The 20312-nt window shown below is 44.2% G+C and overlaps 1 protein-coding gene across 15 annotated transcripts in view; it reads right to left on the bottom strand.

The window, feature by feature from the left end:
- Nucleotides 1–20312, bottom strand: part of adgrg6 (adhesion G protein-coupled receptor G6) — a 277537-nt gene that overhangs the window by 245408 nt on the left and 11817 nt on the right. For all 15 annotated transcript variants that reach the window (XM_041180994.1, XM_041180979.1, XM_041181012.1 and 12 more), the window contains 2 exons: nt 8791–8891; nt 1511–1855 (listed from right to left, as the gene is read on the bottom strand). In XM_041180994.1, the coding sequence (XP_041036928.1) occupies nt 1511–1855; nt 8791–8890 (445 nt within the window). In that variant the 5' untranslated portion in view covers nt 8891. The remainder of the gene's footprint in view (nt 1–1510; nt 1856–8790; nt 8892–20312) is intronic.

The raw sequence follows: 20312 nt of genomic DNA, 5'->3' as shown, positions 1-20312 counted from the left end.
TTATCAGTCCAATAACATGAGCACTATACTACCGCACTCCTCTTCCACTGAAACACTGCAATGAGAATGTATAGCTTGGTCCATATCAAATTCTATGTCGATGTCAGTGTTTATTTCGAAGCAGTTAAGTGTTATTTTGAGCTGATGCTGTAGGGCCCAGATATACAGTTTACCTTCAGTTCAGTGTTGTCCAAGGTCAGGGGCAGAATTTTGCCATCGGCAAGCAGGGGGTGGGGCCCGCTTGCCGATGCAGGGTGATGTCAGGGGGAATCCCCAAACTCATCCCGCCCCATTTAAAATTTCAGGAAAGCGGGGGCGCAGCAATATCAGCTGCTCGCCCGCCGACCTGTCAATGGCCAATTGAGGCCATTGACAGGATCATCGAAACAATTAAAGGATCTGCCCTTTAAAGGATCTTAAGGCTGGTGGGTTGGCCAGGAACCCCAGCGGGAACTAGAAAAAACATGAAACCTCATCCAGTGGCGGGATGAGGTTTAATGCAGGGTTTTAAAAATTGTAATAAAGTTATTCTGTAAATTATGAACATGTCCCATCTCATGTGACATTGTCACCCGATGGGGACATGTTAGGGAATTTTTTTTTCTCTATTTTTAATATTTTTCAAAGTGGAAGCGATCTCCCTGAGGCTGCACTTAGCCTCAGGGAGATGTGCGCTCTATTGTGCACATGCATGAAAGAGCGCGCTCTGGCCTTTGGGTAATCCCCCCCACCCAGGGAGCACATAGCGCTTCCCACCGGATGTCACGCTGGGTGGGCCTTAATTGGCGGGGCCCACTTCTCCGGCGTGGATCTGCTCCCTGCCCGCCGGAGATTGGGTCGGGCCTGCCCCAGATGTTACACTGGTCCATCCAGCTATTTGCTTTGTGGCTGGTACATTGAAGGGCCAGATGTGCCATTGTTTTATTTCAGCTTGCTGAAACCACACACCCGTACTGATGTGCGTGTGCAGAATGCTTTTCAAACCAAACAGCTGGCAACAAAATGCAAACCGGTTTAAGAAACGCTTGATTGAGGAATTAGGTAAAAATCATCATTGATTAAGTACCTCAATAATCAGATCAATGGATACCTAGGAGGAGATTACAGGCTGGAATCTAATTGAAGGGTTCAGATGGTTTATATAGAGAATAATTGACATCTTGGCAGGTGTTACAGATTGGAATGTAATCGAGGGGTTCAGGTGGTTCATATACAGAATAATGGATATCTGGGAGTCAGTTACAGAATGCAATAAAACAGATTTTCTGTCATCATCACAGTGCAATTTGTGGGAGCTTGCTGTGCACAAATTGGCTACCAGGTTTCCTATATTACAACATTAACTATGCATCAAAAGTTCTGCATTGTCTGTAAAGCAAATGACCTGAGGTCATGAAAGGCACTATATAAATGCAAGTGTCTCTTTCTTCGAAATACATCATTAGTCTTAGTAAACAATTCTGAAAGCCACATACTCATGTAGTTTTATGCCATTTCCTTTATCACATACCTTGTATGTAGGTGGCTCTGAAGCCCTTCTTTTGGATGCTAAAGTCAGTCTTGAACGTGACAATCATTTTACTCCCCGTCGAGTTCAACGTGAGGCCCTTAGCTGTGACACCACAAAATTCTATGAACTCGGCCCCAGTGTTTATTGAAACAACGTCGTACAGACATCTTTGGGCTTCCTCTAACTCGAACTCGTGAAAGGTCAACTGTATGATAAATCCAGAAGGGGCTTGGATGGTCCAGAGACAATTTAAATTAGAAACATACTCTCTGGGGAAGCAAGGGGATGTGAACTGTCCAGAGGGATCGGTTAGAGTTTCTGTGCATTCTGAGCAGCCCAACACTGCTGTACCCCAACAAAAGGAAAAGAAAATGGAACACAATTATAATTGTCAATTTGACCTCAGAAAACTCACATTGACACATATTGGACAGAGTCCCAGAAAGGTCAGGATAGGGGAGGCTGCCAAGATGTAGTTCCAGGCATGCAGTCAGTCGCTTGACACCAATTCACAAGAGCACAGCACTGGAATGTCACCAGCTACAGTCTGGACCCTCTGGGCTCACTACAGGGCTTCACCTCAGACACCCCAAACCCTATAACGCTCACAATTCCCTGCCTGAAAGTGTCAGCTGATGCTGGGCTATTGTGTGCAATCGTCCACCACTCAAACCGACTCAATAAACTCCACGCGATTGACTGGACAGTGATCGAAAGCAGGTCACTTACCACGGACAGTATCATAGGGACATGGGAGCAGGAGGAGGCCATTCAGCCCCTTGAGTCTGTTCCACCATTCGGTTACATCTTGGCCAATCTGCATCCATACTCCATCTATCCACCTCGGTTGCATAACCCTTCATCCCTTAACCAACAAAGCCGATCTAGCTCAGTTTTGAAATTTGCAACTGACCTCCAGCATTAATTACTTTTTGGGGGGATTGAGTACTAGATCTCCAATAGCCTGTGTGTCAACAAGTGCTTCCTAACATCATGGCTCTATTCTAAGGTTATGCCCCTTTGTTCTGGAATGTCCCATCGGAGGAAATGGTTTGTCTCTACCCACCTTATCAACTCTTATCAAAGCTGAAACCAATTGTGTCCTTACTAGGGAGGGAAATTCCTTACATGTGCTGGGTGTAAACAGACTGCCACCCCCATCCTTTACAGTCATAGTACTGTATGATTTTGTTATGTGCAGAGGGTAGAGGGAGTTTGCCCTCACCTGACTCCTCATTACCTTGAATCATCCAACTATTTCATTTCACCTATCGCAAAGTCCCATTCGCCCATCACCCCTGCACTCACTGTCCTACATTGGCTCCTGGTATGGCAATGCTTTGATTTTAAAATTCTCATCCTTGTATTCAAATCCCTCCAGGGCCTCACCCCTCCCTATCTCTGTAATCTCCTCCAATCCTGCAATCCTGTGGGATACCTGCACTCACTCCTCCAATTCTGACAATATGTTTAAAAGTTGGGAAACTGGAATCCAATAGGTTTGCTGCATGAGAGCGGGTTTGATGGAGCACTTGTTTGCAGGAGCTCCCTGGTGCTGGGGAAGGGGGTGCCAGATAGGGCTGGAGCCTCTCAATGGAGGCCCCAATCACCCTTTTGCAATAAGGTGCCCTTGGCTTAGACTGTCCTATGGTGAAGCATTCCTCATTCCACACCTTTATTGGAGCACCTTCCAGCAAGTGCCACTAGCTTATAGACTAGAGTGGGAGTACAATATGAACTTGTCCGTTACTTAGCCTAAGCCCAATCCGCCAACAGATTCTAGCATCTTCCTGTTCCGTGCACTTCAAGTACCACTCAGCCCAAACGTACTCATTGGGGTTTAATCTATTTAAGAGCCAGGAACAAATGCACTGCCTGAATAGGGATAATGGGTCCAGAACTGTAGCAGAAACAGTGTGTCAATGCTGTGAAGACATCGAGATGAGAAGAGGTTGCAGTTGTTAGCACCAGCAAGGCAAGAGAAGCAGCAAACACAGAGATAGTCAGGACTGCACGTGTCATTCGGGTGATGCATAGACATGTAGAGTTGTTTGTGGGTTTTGGTAACTATTTTTACATGCTTGCAACAGTCAATGGTTATTACAAAACACAAAGCATTACAATGTCTTGTCTAAAACTGAGCCCAATCACTTCTATTGCCCATTCTTTACTCTTAGGCACATCTTTCCTGTCATCTTTAAAACCTACCTCTTTAAACAAGCTTTTAGCCACCCGTCTTTCTTTGGCTCGATGTCCAATTTTGTCTAATAACACTCCTGTAAAGTGCCACAGGATATATTTTGCTACATTAAAGGTGCTATATAAATGCAAGTTGTTGTTTCGACATTCAAGTGCAGACAAGCACAATCAACAACACTCAGATCAGCAATGCATAAGACTGTACACTACATAGCACCAAGCACAATCAATAATACTAAAGAGCTATGAACTATACTGATCAATAACATCAATATATAACAACATCAGCAGTGCCAAACACAAATAATAATACATAACACTGCAGGCATGCTACTGTTCAAGCACACCACCACCCAACAACCCCTTCACCTCCTCTACCTCTAACTAGGACAAGTGCCACAGTGTTATTGGTTTCGGTACACCATCAATTTCAAGTGACATGCCATTCTGGACATGTCTGTCATTGATGGGTCTGGGAATTTATTGCCTAATACCCTCTTAGGAGCACTATTACCTTCAGAACTGTAATAGATCAAAAAGAAGGCAAACTGCCATCTTCCCAAAGCAACTAGGTATGGCCCCTGTTAGTATTGCCCACATCCCAAGAATGAATTAAGCATAATACTATGAATTACACTCAATGCTATCAACAATACATAACACAATTAGCAATAGCTAATAGTAATTCATAGTATCATGTTATAAATTACAATTTCCTCATTATATAACAGTGTGAAATATACATAATACTATGAATGATAGACAATGCTGCCAATTATATGTAACACTATCTACTAGCAGCAATTTGTAACACTATTAATTATACATAACACAGTCAACAATGCAGAGCACAAAGCATAATTCGCAATCACAATTAACAATGGCCATCATCGTCAACAATACGGAAAACTGCCTCCATTATCAACAGTACATAGATTTAAAAGATTTAAAAGATTATCAACAGTACATAGCATTGTCAGATATATAAAACACTACTCCTAACACATAACTGTAAACAATGCCCAAGGTTATCTGCAGTATTCAACCTTATCAAACTCTATGTCATTAATATCCAATATTATCAATATGCATCACCACCTACTTCATACAATGAGATCAAAAATGCACAACATCCTCAGTTACACATATTATCATTTCTACCTAACATGATCATAACTTCCACAGTGTTGCTACTGCCCAGCATGATGAGTGGTGCCAATAATATCCATGGAATTAACACTATTAGCATCATCTTCATTTCTAACACAACAGGAGAACCTTAATTGACGATCCACAATTCCATTCAGAATTGTAACAAAGTCAGTATTCCAGGTAATCTTTACATTTTCAGCCCCAATAATATATTTTATCAAAATTATCACGTACTCATGCTATCAGAGCTATCTGCAAGTTTCCCTCTGTCAATGAGGAACATCCATTCTAACCACCATCACTGATATTCCCCATTTCCACAGCCTCCGCATCATGTCAGCAACATTCAACAGTTCCTAGCATCATGAAAGTAATGTCAAACAGAAATAGGGCATTTGGCTTTTAAATCTTCCTCCTTCATAGACCATTTACCACCATGTCATGGATTGTAGCCAAACCATTTAATCTCATGGCTGTAAACTGTGTTTAACTATTCATTGCAGATAATCAAACAAAACTTCCAAATACTTCCCACCACTACAATTATTCAGTGCTGCCTTACTCCACTTAACAAACATCCTCTTTACTTCTGGTCCTTGGAATACAGGAAGTATGAAATCCCATGAAATATTTGATCATTTGAGCCCTGCATCTATCCCTATAACCCTCATTCCAGTCCCTAACCCAATATTTATCCAGCTCCTTTTTTGACATTTACATTTAGCTCTGTAAAGTGGTTTTGATAGTCAGACTCCATCCTTCATTTTGATGTAAATAAAATCTCAACCAATGAGGCTGTTTCTTCATATGCAAACATAAATGCTGACAGGCTAGTTGACTATGGCCTCAGCACAGCAGAAGCCTATCGTCAACCCCAATGTCCACTCTAGTGAGCCTAATTCATCATGAGACGCTGGACAACCAGGACCCTCTCCGAAGCCTAAAGATAATTGTGAGAAAACACTTAAGGGTAAATTTTGCAAGGACACAATTTTTCAGTGTACTGGGTGTGCGATGCTTAGTCATAAATCTTACAACATAGCCCTTCATTCATTCACGAGACGTTCGCCTGCTCACTATTTTAACCCGTACATTGTAGTGAGTTAACGCCTTTGCCCACTAAAATCCATGCTCATTCATGCCTTTGTTACCTCTAGACTTGACTGTTCCAACACATTCCTGGTTGACCTCACATCTTCCAAATCTCTCCTGTCAAGTTCAATTTGTCCATCACCCCTCAATGATCTATATTGGCTCCTGATTAAACAACGCCTCAATTTGAAAATTTTCATCCTTGTTTTCAAATCACTCCATGCTCTCGCCTATCCTTATCTCTGAAATCTCCTCCAGACCCCCAGCTCTCTGAGGTCTCTGTGCTCCTCCAAATCTGGTTTTTTGAGTATCCCCAATTTTAATCGCTCCAACAATAGCAGCCATGTCTTCAGTATCTAGGTTCTAGGCTCACGAATTCCCTCCTAAATCTCTCTGCATCTCTCCTGTCCTTCAAAACCCTGCTTAAGCTCTTGCTCACGGCTCCTGATATCTCCTTTTTATGGTTTGGCATCAATTTTGGATCTGATTGCACTCCTGGGAAATGCTTCGAGATGTTTCACTAAACTAAAGAAGCTATACAAGTGCAAGTTGTTGTTACAGTACACCACCAATGCTGGTGGCATTTGTCAATACGCCCCATGTTATCACTCTCTAAAACAATAATTATTACTTTGTTGATGATATTTTGTTTACGATGCCTTTCAAGACACTGCACAAAGCAGCTGCTTGTTACTCAAATGCCTACCGCTTTCTCCCATCCTCTACCGAAGATGTGGTCTTGTGTTGAGGTTGGTCTCATGTGAGCCACAGCCCTCCGCCCTACAGCTCTCTTTCCCACGTGAGACAAAAGCAGTAACTTGGAGCGGGCTATTTCTCAGCAGGAGCCATTTACAGCTCTTGACCCAGGATGGCACGGCCTGCGCACTTTCCAAACTCAGAAGCGGACAGACCAATTCTAGCACCCGCTATGAATGGTTCTACAGGAGAACAAGCACCCAAGCCCAGAGTGGCAGTTGCTCACAATACCTTCCTGTTCTGTATGAACTGATGCCACACCAGATGGTGCCAACTGCCCACTGCCCTGAAGCTTTCAATCAGAAGAGACGTGAGAGGAATATAGGGCCAAGACACACTTGTCATGACTTGTTAGGATCAGGGAGTGATTCAGAATACAAGAAACCAGGCTTGCCTTTCAGAGTGCTCAAGTGGTTTAAATCATGCACATATGTTAGTTCCTTATGCAGGGTTTAGTTCCATTAATGAAAGCAAGCTTGGCAAGAGAAAGGGAATGGAATAAACTGGTAGCACAGAAGAAGGACAAGTGGAATGGAACAAATTAGAAATTAGATTAAGAGAAAATCATAGCATACTGTACACAATAAAAGAAATGACCATTTCAATGAAGACATTAATTTAAAACCTGCTGCTGTCAATATCAGTGCCTATTAAGTGTTTTGATACTGTTTTGTTTATTATTTTATATAGATCTTAACCCATCTATAATTTATTAAAACACAGATGTCTTCACAGCCTTCCTGTGGTTACATTTCACTCACATTTTTATACCAACATTCCACATTGTAAATTCCTACATCCTGCATCCACATGTCAAATGGAAATTGGCTATGTAAACTTGTCACACTGTAATTATACTCCTCCAGGAGTTGGTGGCACTGTGGAGGTCTTCAGCTTTGCCTAACCCAACTCCTCAGCCTGCGTAGTTGGGAAACCCCTTCTCTCCATTCAGCTCTACTTCCATCTTTCTCAAATTGCTGTACAACTTGCTGATTAACTGTAAGTTTATTTATAAGTTAGAGATTATCTGCACTCACTTTCTGTCAACTTTTTCCCTTCTAAGTTCCTATGCCCATATTTGCAAGATGCAAATTGGTAAGTTGCAATTGCTTCCCATCGCAGCACCACCACAGCTGGAAAGGTAAAATTACAGCCTGGCAAGTTTGTTCTGTCGAAGGGTCGTGAGGACTCGAAACGTCAACTCTTTTCTTCTCCGCCGATGCTGCCAGACCTGCTGAGTTTTTCCAGGTAATTCTGTTTTTGTTTTGTACTGTCAGTGTTCATTAACAGACTATTTAGTTCAACTGGTCTATGCCAGTGTTTATGCTCAGAGACTCCCCCAACCCTTCTACATCTCACCCTATTAGCATAAAGCTCTATTGTTTTTCCACTCACGTGCTTATCTAGCCCCCCCTTAAATGTATCTATACTATTCATCTCAACCACTCCTTGGTGCAGCGAGTTCCACGTTCTCACCACTCTCTGGTTAAAGAAGCTTCTTTTAATTCCCTATTTGCACTCTTGGTGACTATCTTGTATTCATGGACACTAGTTGTGGTCACCCCTACAAGTGGAAACATTTTCTCTACATCCACTACATTCTCTACATGCCTTATTTCCAGTATCTCTTTGCAAATCTTGACGCAGGAGTTTATCTTGGAAATATATTTTAAAAAAAAAGCATAAAGCGCATGGTTCGATGGTGAAATTGAATGATATCTGCAGGCCCTTAATCCAATTATCCCCCTCCCTCCGCCTCTAACCCTGCTTAACCTGAAGATTCCACTTGTCTTGACTCCCTGTGGACAAAAATACAGGAGGTCTGTTCACTTAAAGCAGACATCCCAATGTAGCAATCACTGTGGAATGTCATGGAAACGCTTTACGAATTCACCCACTAATATGGTCAGCAGCGGTTTCTGGATTACTCGATTCAAAACATTCAAAATAAAAAAAAGACAATGTTTTACTTAAAAAGAAGTCATCGTTTTAAAATGAGCCAGAAACGTCTCATCAACTGTGAAACAATCAAAACTGAAATGATGATTTCCTCCCACTTGCTAAGAAGGAGATTTGCTTACCTGTGGGATCTAGACAGGTTGCGAAAACAGCCAAATGGCAGAGAAAATTCCAGAATCTCCAGCCTCGGTAGAAGCACCACTCACTGGCTTTCTGGGACATCCTGCAGGAAACAAACAGGCCCGAGGGTGCAGAGAAACAAGGGTAAGTCTTCAGAGAAATGATTGGCTCCCGTTCAAGAAGGGCTGTCGCCTTTACACAATCTGTGTTCCAAATCAGCAAAATATTCCCCACTGTTTATTTTACACATAATTACACAGCTTGTCCCAGCAAGGCACTTTCAGGCTGGAAATACCATCGGAGTGCTCCCACTCCTCTTCCATAACTTGGCCGGAAAACAGGATTGCGACCGCACTTCCAGGCACGGATTGGGGGACAGCTCCAAGAAAATTTCAACTCCAGTTTCTTTTTTTTTTTAAATTCATTCATGGACCATGGGTGTCACTGGTTAGCCCATCCCTAATTACTTCTCGTTCAGAGGGCATTTAAAAGCCAATCACATTGCTGCGGGTCTGGAGTCACATGTAGGCCAGACCAGGTGAGGACAGCAGATTTCCTTCCCTAAAGGGCATTAGTGAACCAGATGGGTTTTCATGACAATCGGTACAGGTTTCTTGGTCATCTTCAGACTTTTAATCCAGATTTTTATTGAATTCAAATTTCACCATCTGCTGTGGTGGGATTTGAACCCAGGTCATTACCTTGGGACTACTCTGAAATATTAGTCCAGTGACAATTTCACAACGCCACTGCCTCCCCTATTAATTCTCAGCAATAAACAAAACTGACCAATCCACATCTTTCCCCCATCCCAAGCTGCCCTGTGGCTGACATAATTCCTTCATATACATGGCATAGACTTCAGTCACAGGAGGCCAGCTTGGATAGTGCTGGGAATATCCTTTCCTGAAACACATTGATGAACCAGTAGAGCCTTTAGGTAATGTTGCTTCCTCAGGATAGCCCAAAGATTTATTGAAGTCACTTTAGAAACCTAGAACGGTAGAAATAGGAATAGGCCAATTAGGGTTATGGTAGTATCGTGGTTGTAACTCTACTAATGAGTTCAAATCCCTTCATGCCAGCCGGAGAATTAAAATTCTCGTTAATTAAGTACAAAACATCTGGAATGAAGAGCTAACATCAATATCGATGAACATATAATTATCAGATTGTCACAGTGAAGGAAAACTGCTATCCCCACCCGGTCTGGCCTTCATGTAACTCCACGCCCACAACAACATGCTTGGCTCTTAATCGCCACTCAGTTGTACCGAACCGCTACAGAAAAGTCACGGTGGGTGTACCTACACCACATGGACTGCAGCTGTTCAAGGCATCGGGAAACCACCACCTTCTCAAGGGCAGATGGGATGGTAATAAATGCTTGCCTTACCAGCGAGTCTTACATCCCGTGAACAAGTAAAAAAAATTTGGTTCTTTGAACCTGCTCTGCCGTTTAATTAGATCAAGGTTGATCTGCACTACTGCCACTGAACCTGGCTGAAATTAGCTCTACACCATGTGCCAGGAATGAATGCGAGGAAGCTTCCTTATCTGTACATGTCAAGTATAAAATTGGGTTGCCAACCGCATTCCTAGGATGGTCCATCTATTATGTGTTAGCAAGGTAACTGCCCGTCCAATAATTGCGTCATCAAAACAAGTCAAGGTTACCTTAAACATCTTGCTGAAATATGTTTCATGAAAAGTGGAAATCTCGTGTACTGGGATTCCTGACTCATTCTTTGAATTGGCAGCAATCCTGAAAGGAGGAGATCTGGACTTTTATTAACGCCCTTTCACCACTCTTATGTTAAATAGTTCATTCTGCTTTGAAACTGCTGCCTGGTGGGTTTTGAGCTGGAACCCTCCAGCATTCAGTTCCACTCCAGTGACAGCACAAGTGAGGAATTTAAGCCTCCGGAGGGCATTCCCCATTAGAAGAAGAGACTGGAGCTATGTGACCTCCATCCACCCCTCCCTTAGTAATTTCATTGTGCAAGCCCTGCAATTATAGATGGCAGAACATGCGCACTTGTCTCATTCATAGTCAAACAGAAAAGGGGGTCCATCCAAACATCAGAATACTTCAGTTTAAAGTACTTTGGTTACACAGAGAGGCTCAACAAATTGGGTCTTGGTAGTCAAGGCAAATGTAGACAACAGGGTGATATGACTAAGGTTTTTAAGTCATCAAGTGTTTTGTGGATCAGCTGGATTCAACTGGACAGATGAGATTCACTTGTTTAGGCGAGAACAGAAGTAAGTTCAAAGTTAGGATGTTCACTTTTTTTTCAGACTGATGAAAGTCATCTCAACCTGAAGCGTTAACTCTGTTTCTCTCTCTCCACAGACACTGCCTGACCAGCTGAGTATTTCCAGCATTTTTTCTTTTGCTTTTATTTCAGAATTCCTGCATCTGCAGTATTTTGCTTTTGGGACAGGTTGCTGGTTGAAACAGTGCGAGCTGATTCAGTGAATTCATTCCAACTGCTGACCTTGTACAAGCGGCGTGTACCTTGTGTACAGTCAGTCAGTACCAAAAGTGATCTTCTAGAATGGCTTGGGTCACCTCAGTCAGAAGGTTGTGGATTCAAGCCCCACTCCCCAGAGGCTCGTGTGTAGTGCAGTACTGAGGGAGTGCTGCACTGTCAAAAGTGTCTTCTTTTAGATGAGATGTTCAAGGTCCACTCAGGTGGACACAAAAGATTCCATGGTGCTGCTTTGAAGAACAGATCGGGAATTCTCCCTTGTGTCCTAGGAAAAACACACCCACCCAAAAAACAACAGCAAATCCGTCCTCAATCTTAGCAAATTTCCAATTGGTCGAGTGTTTGAGGGAAATAAACTTGCAGGGCTATGGGAAAAGAGTGAGTGAGTAGGACTGAATGGGTTGTTCTACAGAGAGCCAGCATGAACTCGATAGACTGAATGGCCTCCTTTTCGGTAAAGACTCTGTGGCTCAATATGTTCCAGCAATTCTTTAAAAATACACAAACATTTAAAATACCACAACAATCCACTAAATCATATCATAACAGTGCACCAATCATCTACCCCACCCACACAGCAAGCTGATGAAACATCAGCAACCCAACAAAACTGACCAGTAACATAACACAAGTGTCTGTGACTCTATCCAGGCTTGTCAACAAAATACATCAGAAAGTCACTGAAACATAATCAAAACCCATCAACACTGCCACGAGATTTTTATTGGCTTCGTAGCAGTTTCGATACAACTGAGTGGCTTGCGAGGCCATTTAAGAATCAACCACGTTGCTGTGGGTCTGGAGTCACATGTAGGCCAGACCATGTAAGGACGACAGATTTCCTTCCCTATAGAGACATTAGTGAACCAGATGACAATGGTTTCATGGTTATCAGTAGACTTTCAATTCCAGATTTTTATTGAATGTAAATTCCACTATTTGCTGTGGTGGATTCGAACCTAGGTCTCCAGCGCATCAATCTGGGTCTCTGGATTACCAGCCCAGTGACAATACCATGACAGCACCACCTCCCAGCGCAGGGTCAAAATCCTGGAACTCCCTCCCTAACAGCACCGTGGGTGTACCTATGCCACAGGGACTGCAGCGGTTCAAGAAGGCAGCTCACCACCACCTTCTCAAGGGCGATTAGGGATGGGCAATAAATGCTGGCCCAGCCAGTGATGCCCACTTCCTGTAAATGAATTTAAAAAGCTAGAACAGCAACCACCCAAATTACAATATCCCATCAAGTGACGCAGCTAACATGCTATGATCTGTCAAAGCACATCAGCAACAAAGCATAAAGACTGCAACCATACTCCAAAACCATCGACAGTCTAGCACAGCACAAGCAAACCACAAAGATATACCAAAAACCTCAGCTTTTTTCTTATTCATTAAGACACACACCAAACATATCAGCAACAATGTAAATGCTCTACAGAATATTCAGACTACCCGAATAAGGCAATAAGTCAACCAACTCTACAAATTTCTCAAAAGACACCTGATGAAATACACACACAAATACATCAATTTCATCAGAAAATCCATCCACCTCAACCAATTTCACCAGAAAATTCACCAACATTCACCAATTTCACCAAAAAGTCCATCAACATTCATTAATTTCACCAACATTCACCACCAATTAACCACAGCAAACGTAATAAAAATATAGGTGATTGTTGCCCGTCAATTTCAGCAGAAAGTCTATCAACATTCAGCTTCAGTTTCACCAGCGCATGCCAGCAGATGCATCAAAATGCGACAAGGATATACGAGGAGAAACCCACACCTCGAAAAAGATCGCAGTATTTTTGCCTATGAAGGTTCTGTGAACATATCCAGCCAATTACCATATAAAAACCATGAGAGACCACCTCGATTAATATGCTTGCTTCCACTGAGTGGTTATAATTCGCATAGCCTTGCCTAACGTCTTCCATTGAGGGAGGTGTAAGTATTGAAAAGTATTGAAAAGTATTTGAAAGTATTTGAAAGTATATAAGTATTTGAAGTAACTGTCTCACTAACCCTTGAGGAAACCTGCAAAACCCATTACTGACCTTTCAACTGACACTCTCCTGCTTTGAACATTACATCCCACCAATAACATTTTCCATGCTCCTCGCGTTAAGCGCCATTGTATGTGCCTATCCTCCACATGTGAGGTACAAACCCATTATGTAACATTTTTCCTATATGATGCTAACTGGGTTTTTTTGAGACCATTGCACATTTATTCCACATAATTCCAGAGGAGGGGGGGGGGGGGGGGGGGTGTGTGTGGAGGAGTTGGGGTGGAGAAGTCTGTGCGTGTGCACAGATTTTTTTCCGATTTCTCTGCTGCCCTGCCCAACCACAGTCTGCGTTAAATGACTTGCTTCCCTCCACCTTATTCAGGCCTCTGATCCAATGAAAACTGACCTCAGTCAGTTTGAGTTCCTATCCTACCCCCCCCACCTCCCCACCCCACTAATGAACCCAAATTCCATTCGGTGATTATTCAGATCATTAAACTGCTCCAGACACCTTCCTACTACCCTGAGCTGTGCAGCAGTCATGCTGGGTGAGGCTCCTTTTGTAAGCTGTCCCATTGGGACAGGAGTAGACCACTCCACATTTGGGGCTGGAATTTCTCTCCCTTTGGGGCAGGGAAATAGGAGCCGGAACTGCTTTCGGGTCCTGAACCCGCTCCCCGGGAGGAAACAGTCACGGGGTTGGGGGGAGGTGGGGGTGGTTGCCCCCTGATTTTTCACAGGGACGGGTTTCCCATCCAATTGGCAGCTGATGGGCCAATCAGAGGAGCAGCAGGATGCAGTTGCGAGGGTAAAGTAACTGAGAGAGTGCTTCAACATGGGAGGCCAAACTTTTTAAGGCTGGTAATAAAAAAAGATTCAGGAGCCAGGGCACCACTGTTAGTTGGGGCAAGGGGGTGGGGGGGTGGGGGTGGACTTGGACCTCCTCTACAGGGAGGCTTGTGACTACTCCCACACCCAAGCGGGCAAAGGAGGGTCTGTACGCCTGCCTGGAGCACTGGGCCTCTTGGCCTGCCACTGGGTTTCCACCCCTGGGTAGTTAAATCACCCCTACCCGCCGCCGCACCATCCCCCACCCCCCCCTCCACCCACCCCCCACCGCGTTCCTGCCCTCCCCCTCATTGCGCTGGGAAACTGGAGGCCAACTGGAAAATCCCAGTCAGTGTGCTTCACAGCTCTTAAATGAGCCTAACTGGCTGCTCAGCTCGTGGGCCCCTAACCCCCTCCCCGCTTGGCAAAAACGGCAGAAGCTGGGGACAGGGTCAGGAAGCAGGCACACGGCTGGTACGCGCATTCTCGGCCCCTGCCCGGCTCCATTCTCAACCCCGGCCCAGAGTATTAAACCTGCGCTTGGTATTCTGAACATGGTTCTGTTTACTAGCCACTCAGTGTTAAGTACGACTGAAACCACCCACTACTAAAACTCACTGAAGCAAAACCAACAATTACTTCAGATGTTAGCTGTGACTCAGCGGAGAGCACTCTGGCTTTTTTTTGAATTAGTAGGTCACAGGTTCAAGCCCAGTGCTCCCAGGGCAGCTCTGAGGGATATTGTTCAGATCAGGCATTGCACTGAGGTCCTGCCTGCCCACTCAGGCAATGATCTCATAGCATTATCTTGTAGATGTTCGGCTGAGTTCTCCCCGGCGTCCTGCTCGACGTTTTACCCCTCAACCAACTTCATGAGAAACAGATTGTTTCATTATCTTAGGAGCAACATTAAAATAGTCAGGTCAGGGTTTCAAACCTTCCATTTCTAAAAGTGAACTGTTAGCTGTGGAGTGCTTTCTGAAGCAGTGATAAGATGCAAAATAAATGCAAAATTCTTTCTTGCTTTCTCCATTCTTTTGCCTATCAGTAATGAAGATGAAACTTAATTTCCTTTAGATCTTTTGCCACGATAATTTTGATTTGCAAGCCAAAAGGAAATCAATCCAGCCCTCCCAGATCGAGAGCAGCCAAAACTCCGGTGTCCATGGGAATCCACTGTAACAAAGCAGCAAAGGGATTGTTTGTGATAAGCTTCGAACAACATGTAACACGTTAGCATATAGGATTATGGAGACCAGGGAATATAGGTTGCAGCAGCATAGTGGTTATGTTACTAAACTAGTAACCAAAGGCCCTGAACTAATGAGTTGAAGACAATGAGTTCAAATCCCACGATCCTGACTTGGAACTTTATCGCCGTTCCTTCACTATCGCGGAGTCAGAACCCTGGAACTCCCTCCTTAACTTCACTGTGGGTGTACCTACACCACATGGACTGCAGCGGTTCAAGAAGGCAGCTCACCACCACCTTCTCAAGGGCAATTAGGGATGGGTGACAAATGCCAGCCAGTGAAACCCACATCCCAAGAACGAATAAATGAAGAAAAAAATACCATGTCAGTTGTGGGTATTTAAATTCCTTTAATTGAAGAAATCTGGAATAAAATCTGGTTTTACCAACGGTGACTTTGAAACTACTGAATTGTTTGCAAAAACCCATCTGGTTAACTCATATCCTTTAGGGGGGGCAAATCTGTCGACTTTCTGGTTTATATGTGACTCCAGACCCACAGCAATGTGGTTGCCCTCTGAAATGGCCCAGCGGCCATTGAGTTGTGTTCAAGAAGGTGGTTCATCACCAACTTCCCAATGGAAATAAGTGTTGTGAATTATTTTTTTTCAAAACGGAATGATATGGCCCACAGTACAAACCCAGGCTAACTGAGGGAGTGCTGCACTGTCGAAAGCTGCCAGGTTTTGGATGAACTGTAAGTGCGAGGCTCCATCTCCCCTCTATCCTGCAGCACTATTTCAAAGAGGAGCAGGGGAGTTCTCCCATTTGTCTTGGCAATATTAATCATACAAATCACCAAAAAACTCATCACTCGTCACATTTCTGTTTGTGGGAGCTTGCTGTGTGCAAATAGGCATTTCTACGTTGCAACAGTGAACACATTTCGGTAGTAGTTAATTTGCTGCAGTGCGTCTCAGAACATCTTAAGGTTAGGGAAGGCACAATATAAAATGAAAGACTGGCATTTACATAGCACTTTTCGGGGTGACTGGACATCTCAAAGCAACTGTTAGCCGATGAAATACTTATGAAGCGTAGTCACTGTTGCAATGAAGGTATCACTCAGCCACGCACATGGTAAACTCCCAAAACAGCCACGTGACAATCCGTTTTCTTTTTGTGCAATGTTGATTGAGGGATAAATATTGACCAGCACATCAAGATAACTCCCCTACTCTACTTTGAAATGGTCCCATGGGATTGCTTACATCCGCCCAAGCAGGGAGATGGGGGCCTTAGTTAACATCTCATCTGAAAGACAGCACCTCCAACAAGGCAGTACTCCCTTGGTACTGCACTGTTGTGTCAGCTTTGATCGTTGTACTCAAGTCCTGGAGTGGGACTTGAATTTAGAAACTTACAATTCAGAGGTAAGACCGAGCTGCAGCTGGCACACGTATGATCACAAGTCACTAGGAGGGGCGCTATCACCAATGTGCATTACATCAGAAAAGATTCTGTATTGCGCAGAGGATGTCTGATTCATTCTGTCACATCTGTATTCACTGTACTGTATTCTCTTCCTTCAACTCAAAGGGCCTCTCCACATCCATCTCACTATTTCTCGAGGAGGCGACTGGGTTTTATCTCCCCACCTTCTTTAGGTGATTCAACCGAAGCCAGGAATGCTCCGAGTGGGAAATCACAGGAAACATGCCCAGATTTTATCACCAGGCTGAGGCTAATGATAACGTCAGTGAAATGGTTCAAAGCTGTTGACTGTGTGAATATTGAAGTGTGTGTCTGAATACATAACAAGCTCTCCGTTGAGTGCTACGTCTTTCCAGAAGTTCCGAGGGAGAGTCACACTCAACTTGAAACATTGGCTGGGGTTTTCCGGCCCGGGGGAAGGGGGTCCTGCCGCAATGGATAGAGTGGACGTGGGGAAGATGTTTCCATTAGTAGGAGAGACTAGGACCCGAGGGCACAGCCTCAGAGTAAAGGGAAGACCTTTTAGAACAGAGATGAGGAGAAACTTCTTTAGCCAGAGAGTGGTGAATCTATGGAATTCATTGCCACAGAAGGCTGTGGAGTCCAGGTCATTGAGTGTATTTAAGACCAAGATAGATAGGTTTTTGATTGGTAAGGGGATCAAAGGCTATGGGGAGAAGGCGGGAGAATGGGGTTGAAAAACTTATCAGCCATGATTGAATGGCGGAGCAGACTCGATGGGACAAATGGCCTAATTTCTGCTCCTATGTCTTATGATCTTATGGATGAGGCGAGCAAGCCAAAGACACATTGACTTTGGTGGGACTGGGAGATCCCGCCAGTGAGGGGAGGGGGCCAGAAAATCCCACCCATTATCCCCCTCCACGGAGGCTGCCACACTCGCCGAGGTTTTCTCTGTTTCTATTGACGTCTCTCCAGAGGCTGTGAAAGAAATAGGCAAATCCCAAGTTGGGTTGTTGTGACGTTAAGGATCTAGCTTGCTGTATGGATTTTGGGAAAATTTCTTAAATTTCTTGCCAGGATGTAACACAGCAGCAGGAATATACGGAGAAGCTTCTTTCAGGGAAGGTTTTTTTTTAAAAACTGAGCAGTTCACAAGGCGAATTCAGGCACTGGAGAACCAGATAATGTGGGGAATAACAAGTGAGGATGAAAGGTTCTCTCCTCTGAATGACACTGATAAAAATGGTTAGGTTTTTACACAAATTCAATAACTTCCATGCCCATATTATCTCTTAGATACTAGGTACTAGTCTACCAATAACCAGGGCCAAGATTTTTAGGATGGTGGGGAGGGTAAGGCAGGTTGCAGGGGTGGGGAAGGTGGGGTTGTTGGTTTAGAGGCCAAGGAGAAGGGAGCACTCACAGGGGCCAGGCTTTTTGGGAGGGAGGGCGACCTAACGTTGAAAGGTGGCTGTTGACGGAGGTCCCCCTCCCACAACCACCCACCCCAATCTCCCACCCACCTGAGCCCTGAGCAGGGTCCCTTTTCTGGCTTCCCCCCCCACTGTCCCTGAACTCCTCCCATCAGCCTGAAAAGTGAGGCTAGGTGGGAAACGGCCCTTAAGAGGTCATTAATTGGCCACTGAAGGGTTTCAATTGGGGCAAGGGCAAGGTGGGGGAGGGGGGACGGCAGCCACCATAAAATTGTAGAGAGGTCGGGGACCAGCGCGAGCCTGGTTAGAAGGCCATCCGAAGGATTTTATGGCCATCACCACCATCACCACCCACCCTCACCCCAGCTACAAAATCGCCAACCAGGGAACATAAAATTCTGCACCAGATTTCTGACTGGTGGAACGTGACTGTGGTGTTCAATTGTTCTGCGTCCTGTTCCCCTGTTACCCCTTTCTTAACCGACCCACATTGACTCCTGCTCAAGAAAAACCTTGATTCTAAAATTCTCATCCTTGTTTTGAAATCCCTCCATAGCCTCGCCCCCCCCTTTAGAAACGTAATCTCCTCCAGCCCCATAACCCTCCCAGATATCTGCACGCCTCTAATTCCGACCTTGTATGTATTCCCAATGATAATTGTTCCACCATTAGAGGTCAGGCCTTCAGTTTTCTAGGCTCCAAGCTTTGGAATTCCCTCCCTCCTTCACTTTATCCTGCTTTAAAGACACTTCTTAAAACCTATCCCTTTAACCAAGCTCTTGGTCAGCTGACCTAATGTGAATCAGTGTTCAAATGTTCTGCGCTTGATTATGCGAGTCTGGTAACTGATTCATGCTCACTATGCTTGATCGGCCAAGCCTGGGTGTGGAGTCAGAGCAAAGTAAACTTCACCACAGAAGCTGAGCTGTTAGCAGGAGTGCAGACGTTTTGTGGTTGCAGGGATATTTTTAAACTCTTGTATATAAACCTGTTGCATATTTAGGGTGGAATTGTACACTAGCAGGATTTTTACAGTCCCACCGAAGTCAATGGACTTTTGAATGTCTCGCCGCATTTTATGGCCCCACCCCCACTGCAACAGGGCCATAAAATTCCGCTCTTGGAAACTAGTGTGATCCCTGCATTGTTGTGAGATATATAAAATATACAAGAGTGAGAACTGGTGCTCGCTTGGAATTTTTTCTGAGGCCTCAGCTTTCCACAATATTTATCACTGACTTGCACGAAGGAATAGGAAATTGTATATCCAAGTTTGCAGAGGGCAGAATGTTAGGGGGCACAATAAAATGAGCACGTGAGAGGAAGCAGTTATAAAGGAATGCAGACAGATTAAGGGAGTGGGGAAAATTGGCAGCTAGAGTTGAATATGGGGAAGTGTAACGTTTTGGACCCGAGAGAACCACATTGGAATATTTTCTTAATAATGACAGCTTGGAGCTGTGGAGAGGCAAAAGGTAATATGTAGCCATGTACATGATACAATAAAAGCTAGTGCTCTTTTTCTCTCTCACTCTTTGGTAGAAACTGGACCTTGTTGCATCCATTGTGCAGGGTAAAAAATGAATACAATAGAGCACCATTTTCAGGACCAACATCCCATGTTCACAAGATGCCTGAAAGGTCTCTGACCCAACATATTGGATCGAGCCAATTTTCAGCCATTGTTGACCGATTTTTGGAATGAAGGGAATGTTTTATAAGAAAAGGTTGAGCAGGTTGGGCCTATACTCATTGGAGTTTAGTAGAGCAAGATGTGATCTTATTGAACCTTGTAAGATTCAGGGGCGCCTGACAGGGTAGATGCTGAAGGGAAGCTTCCCCTCTTGGGGGAATCTAGAACATGGGGACACAGTTTCAGAATAAGGGGTCCCCCGTATAACATGGAGATGAGGAGGAAGTTCTTCCCTCAAAGGATTGTGCAGCTTTGAAAGTCTCTGTCCCAGAGAGCAGTTGGGACTGAGTCATTGAATATGTTCAAGGCTGAGATAGACACATTCTTAACTATAGGAGAATCAAAGATGTGGAGAACAGGCAGGAAAGTTGAGCTGAGGCCACACTCAGTCAGCCATGATC

Source organism: Carcharodon carcharias, chromosome 2 (genome assembly GCF_017639515.1).
Source record: "Carcharodon carcharias isolate sCarCar2 chromosome 2, sCarCar2.pri, whole genome shotgun sequence".
Lineage (NCBI taxonomy): Eukaryota > Metazoa > Chordata > Chondrichthyes > Lamniformes > Lamnidae > Carcharodon > Carcharodon carcharias.
This window is presented reverse-complemented; position numbering and strand designations above follow the sequence as displayed.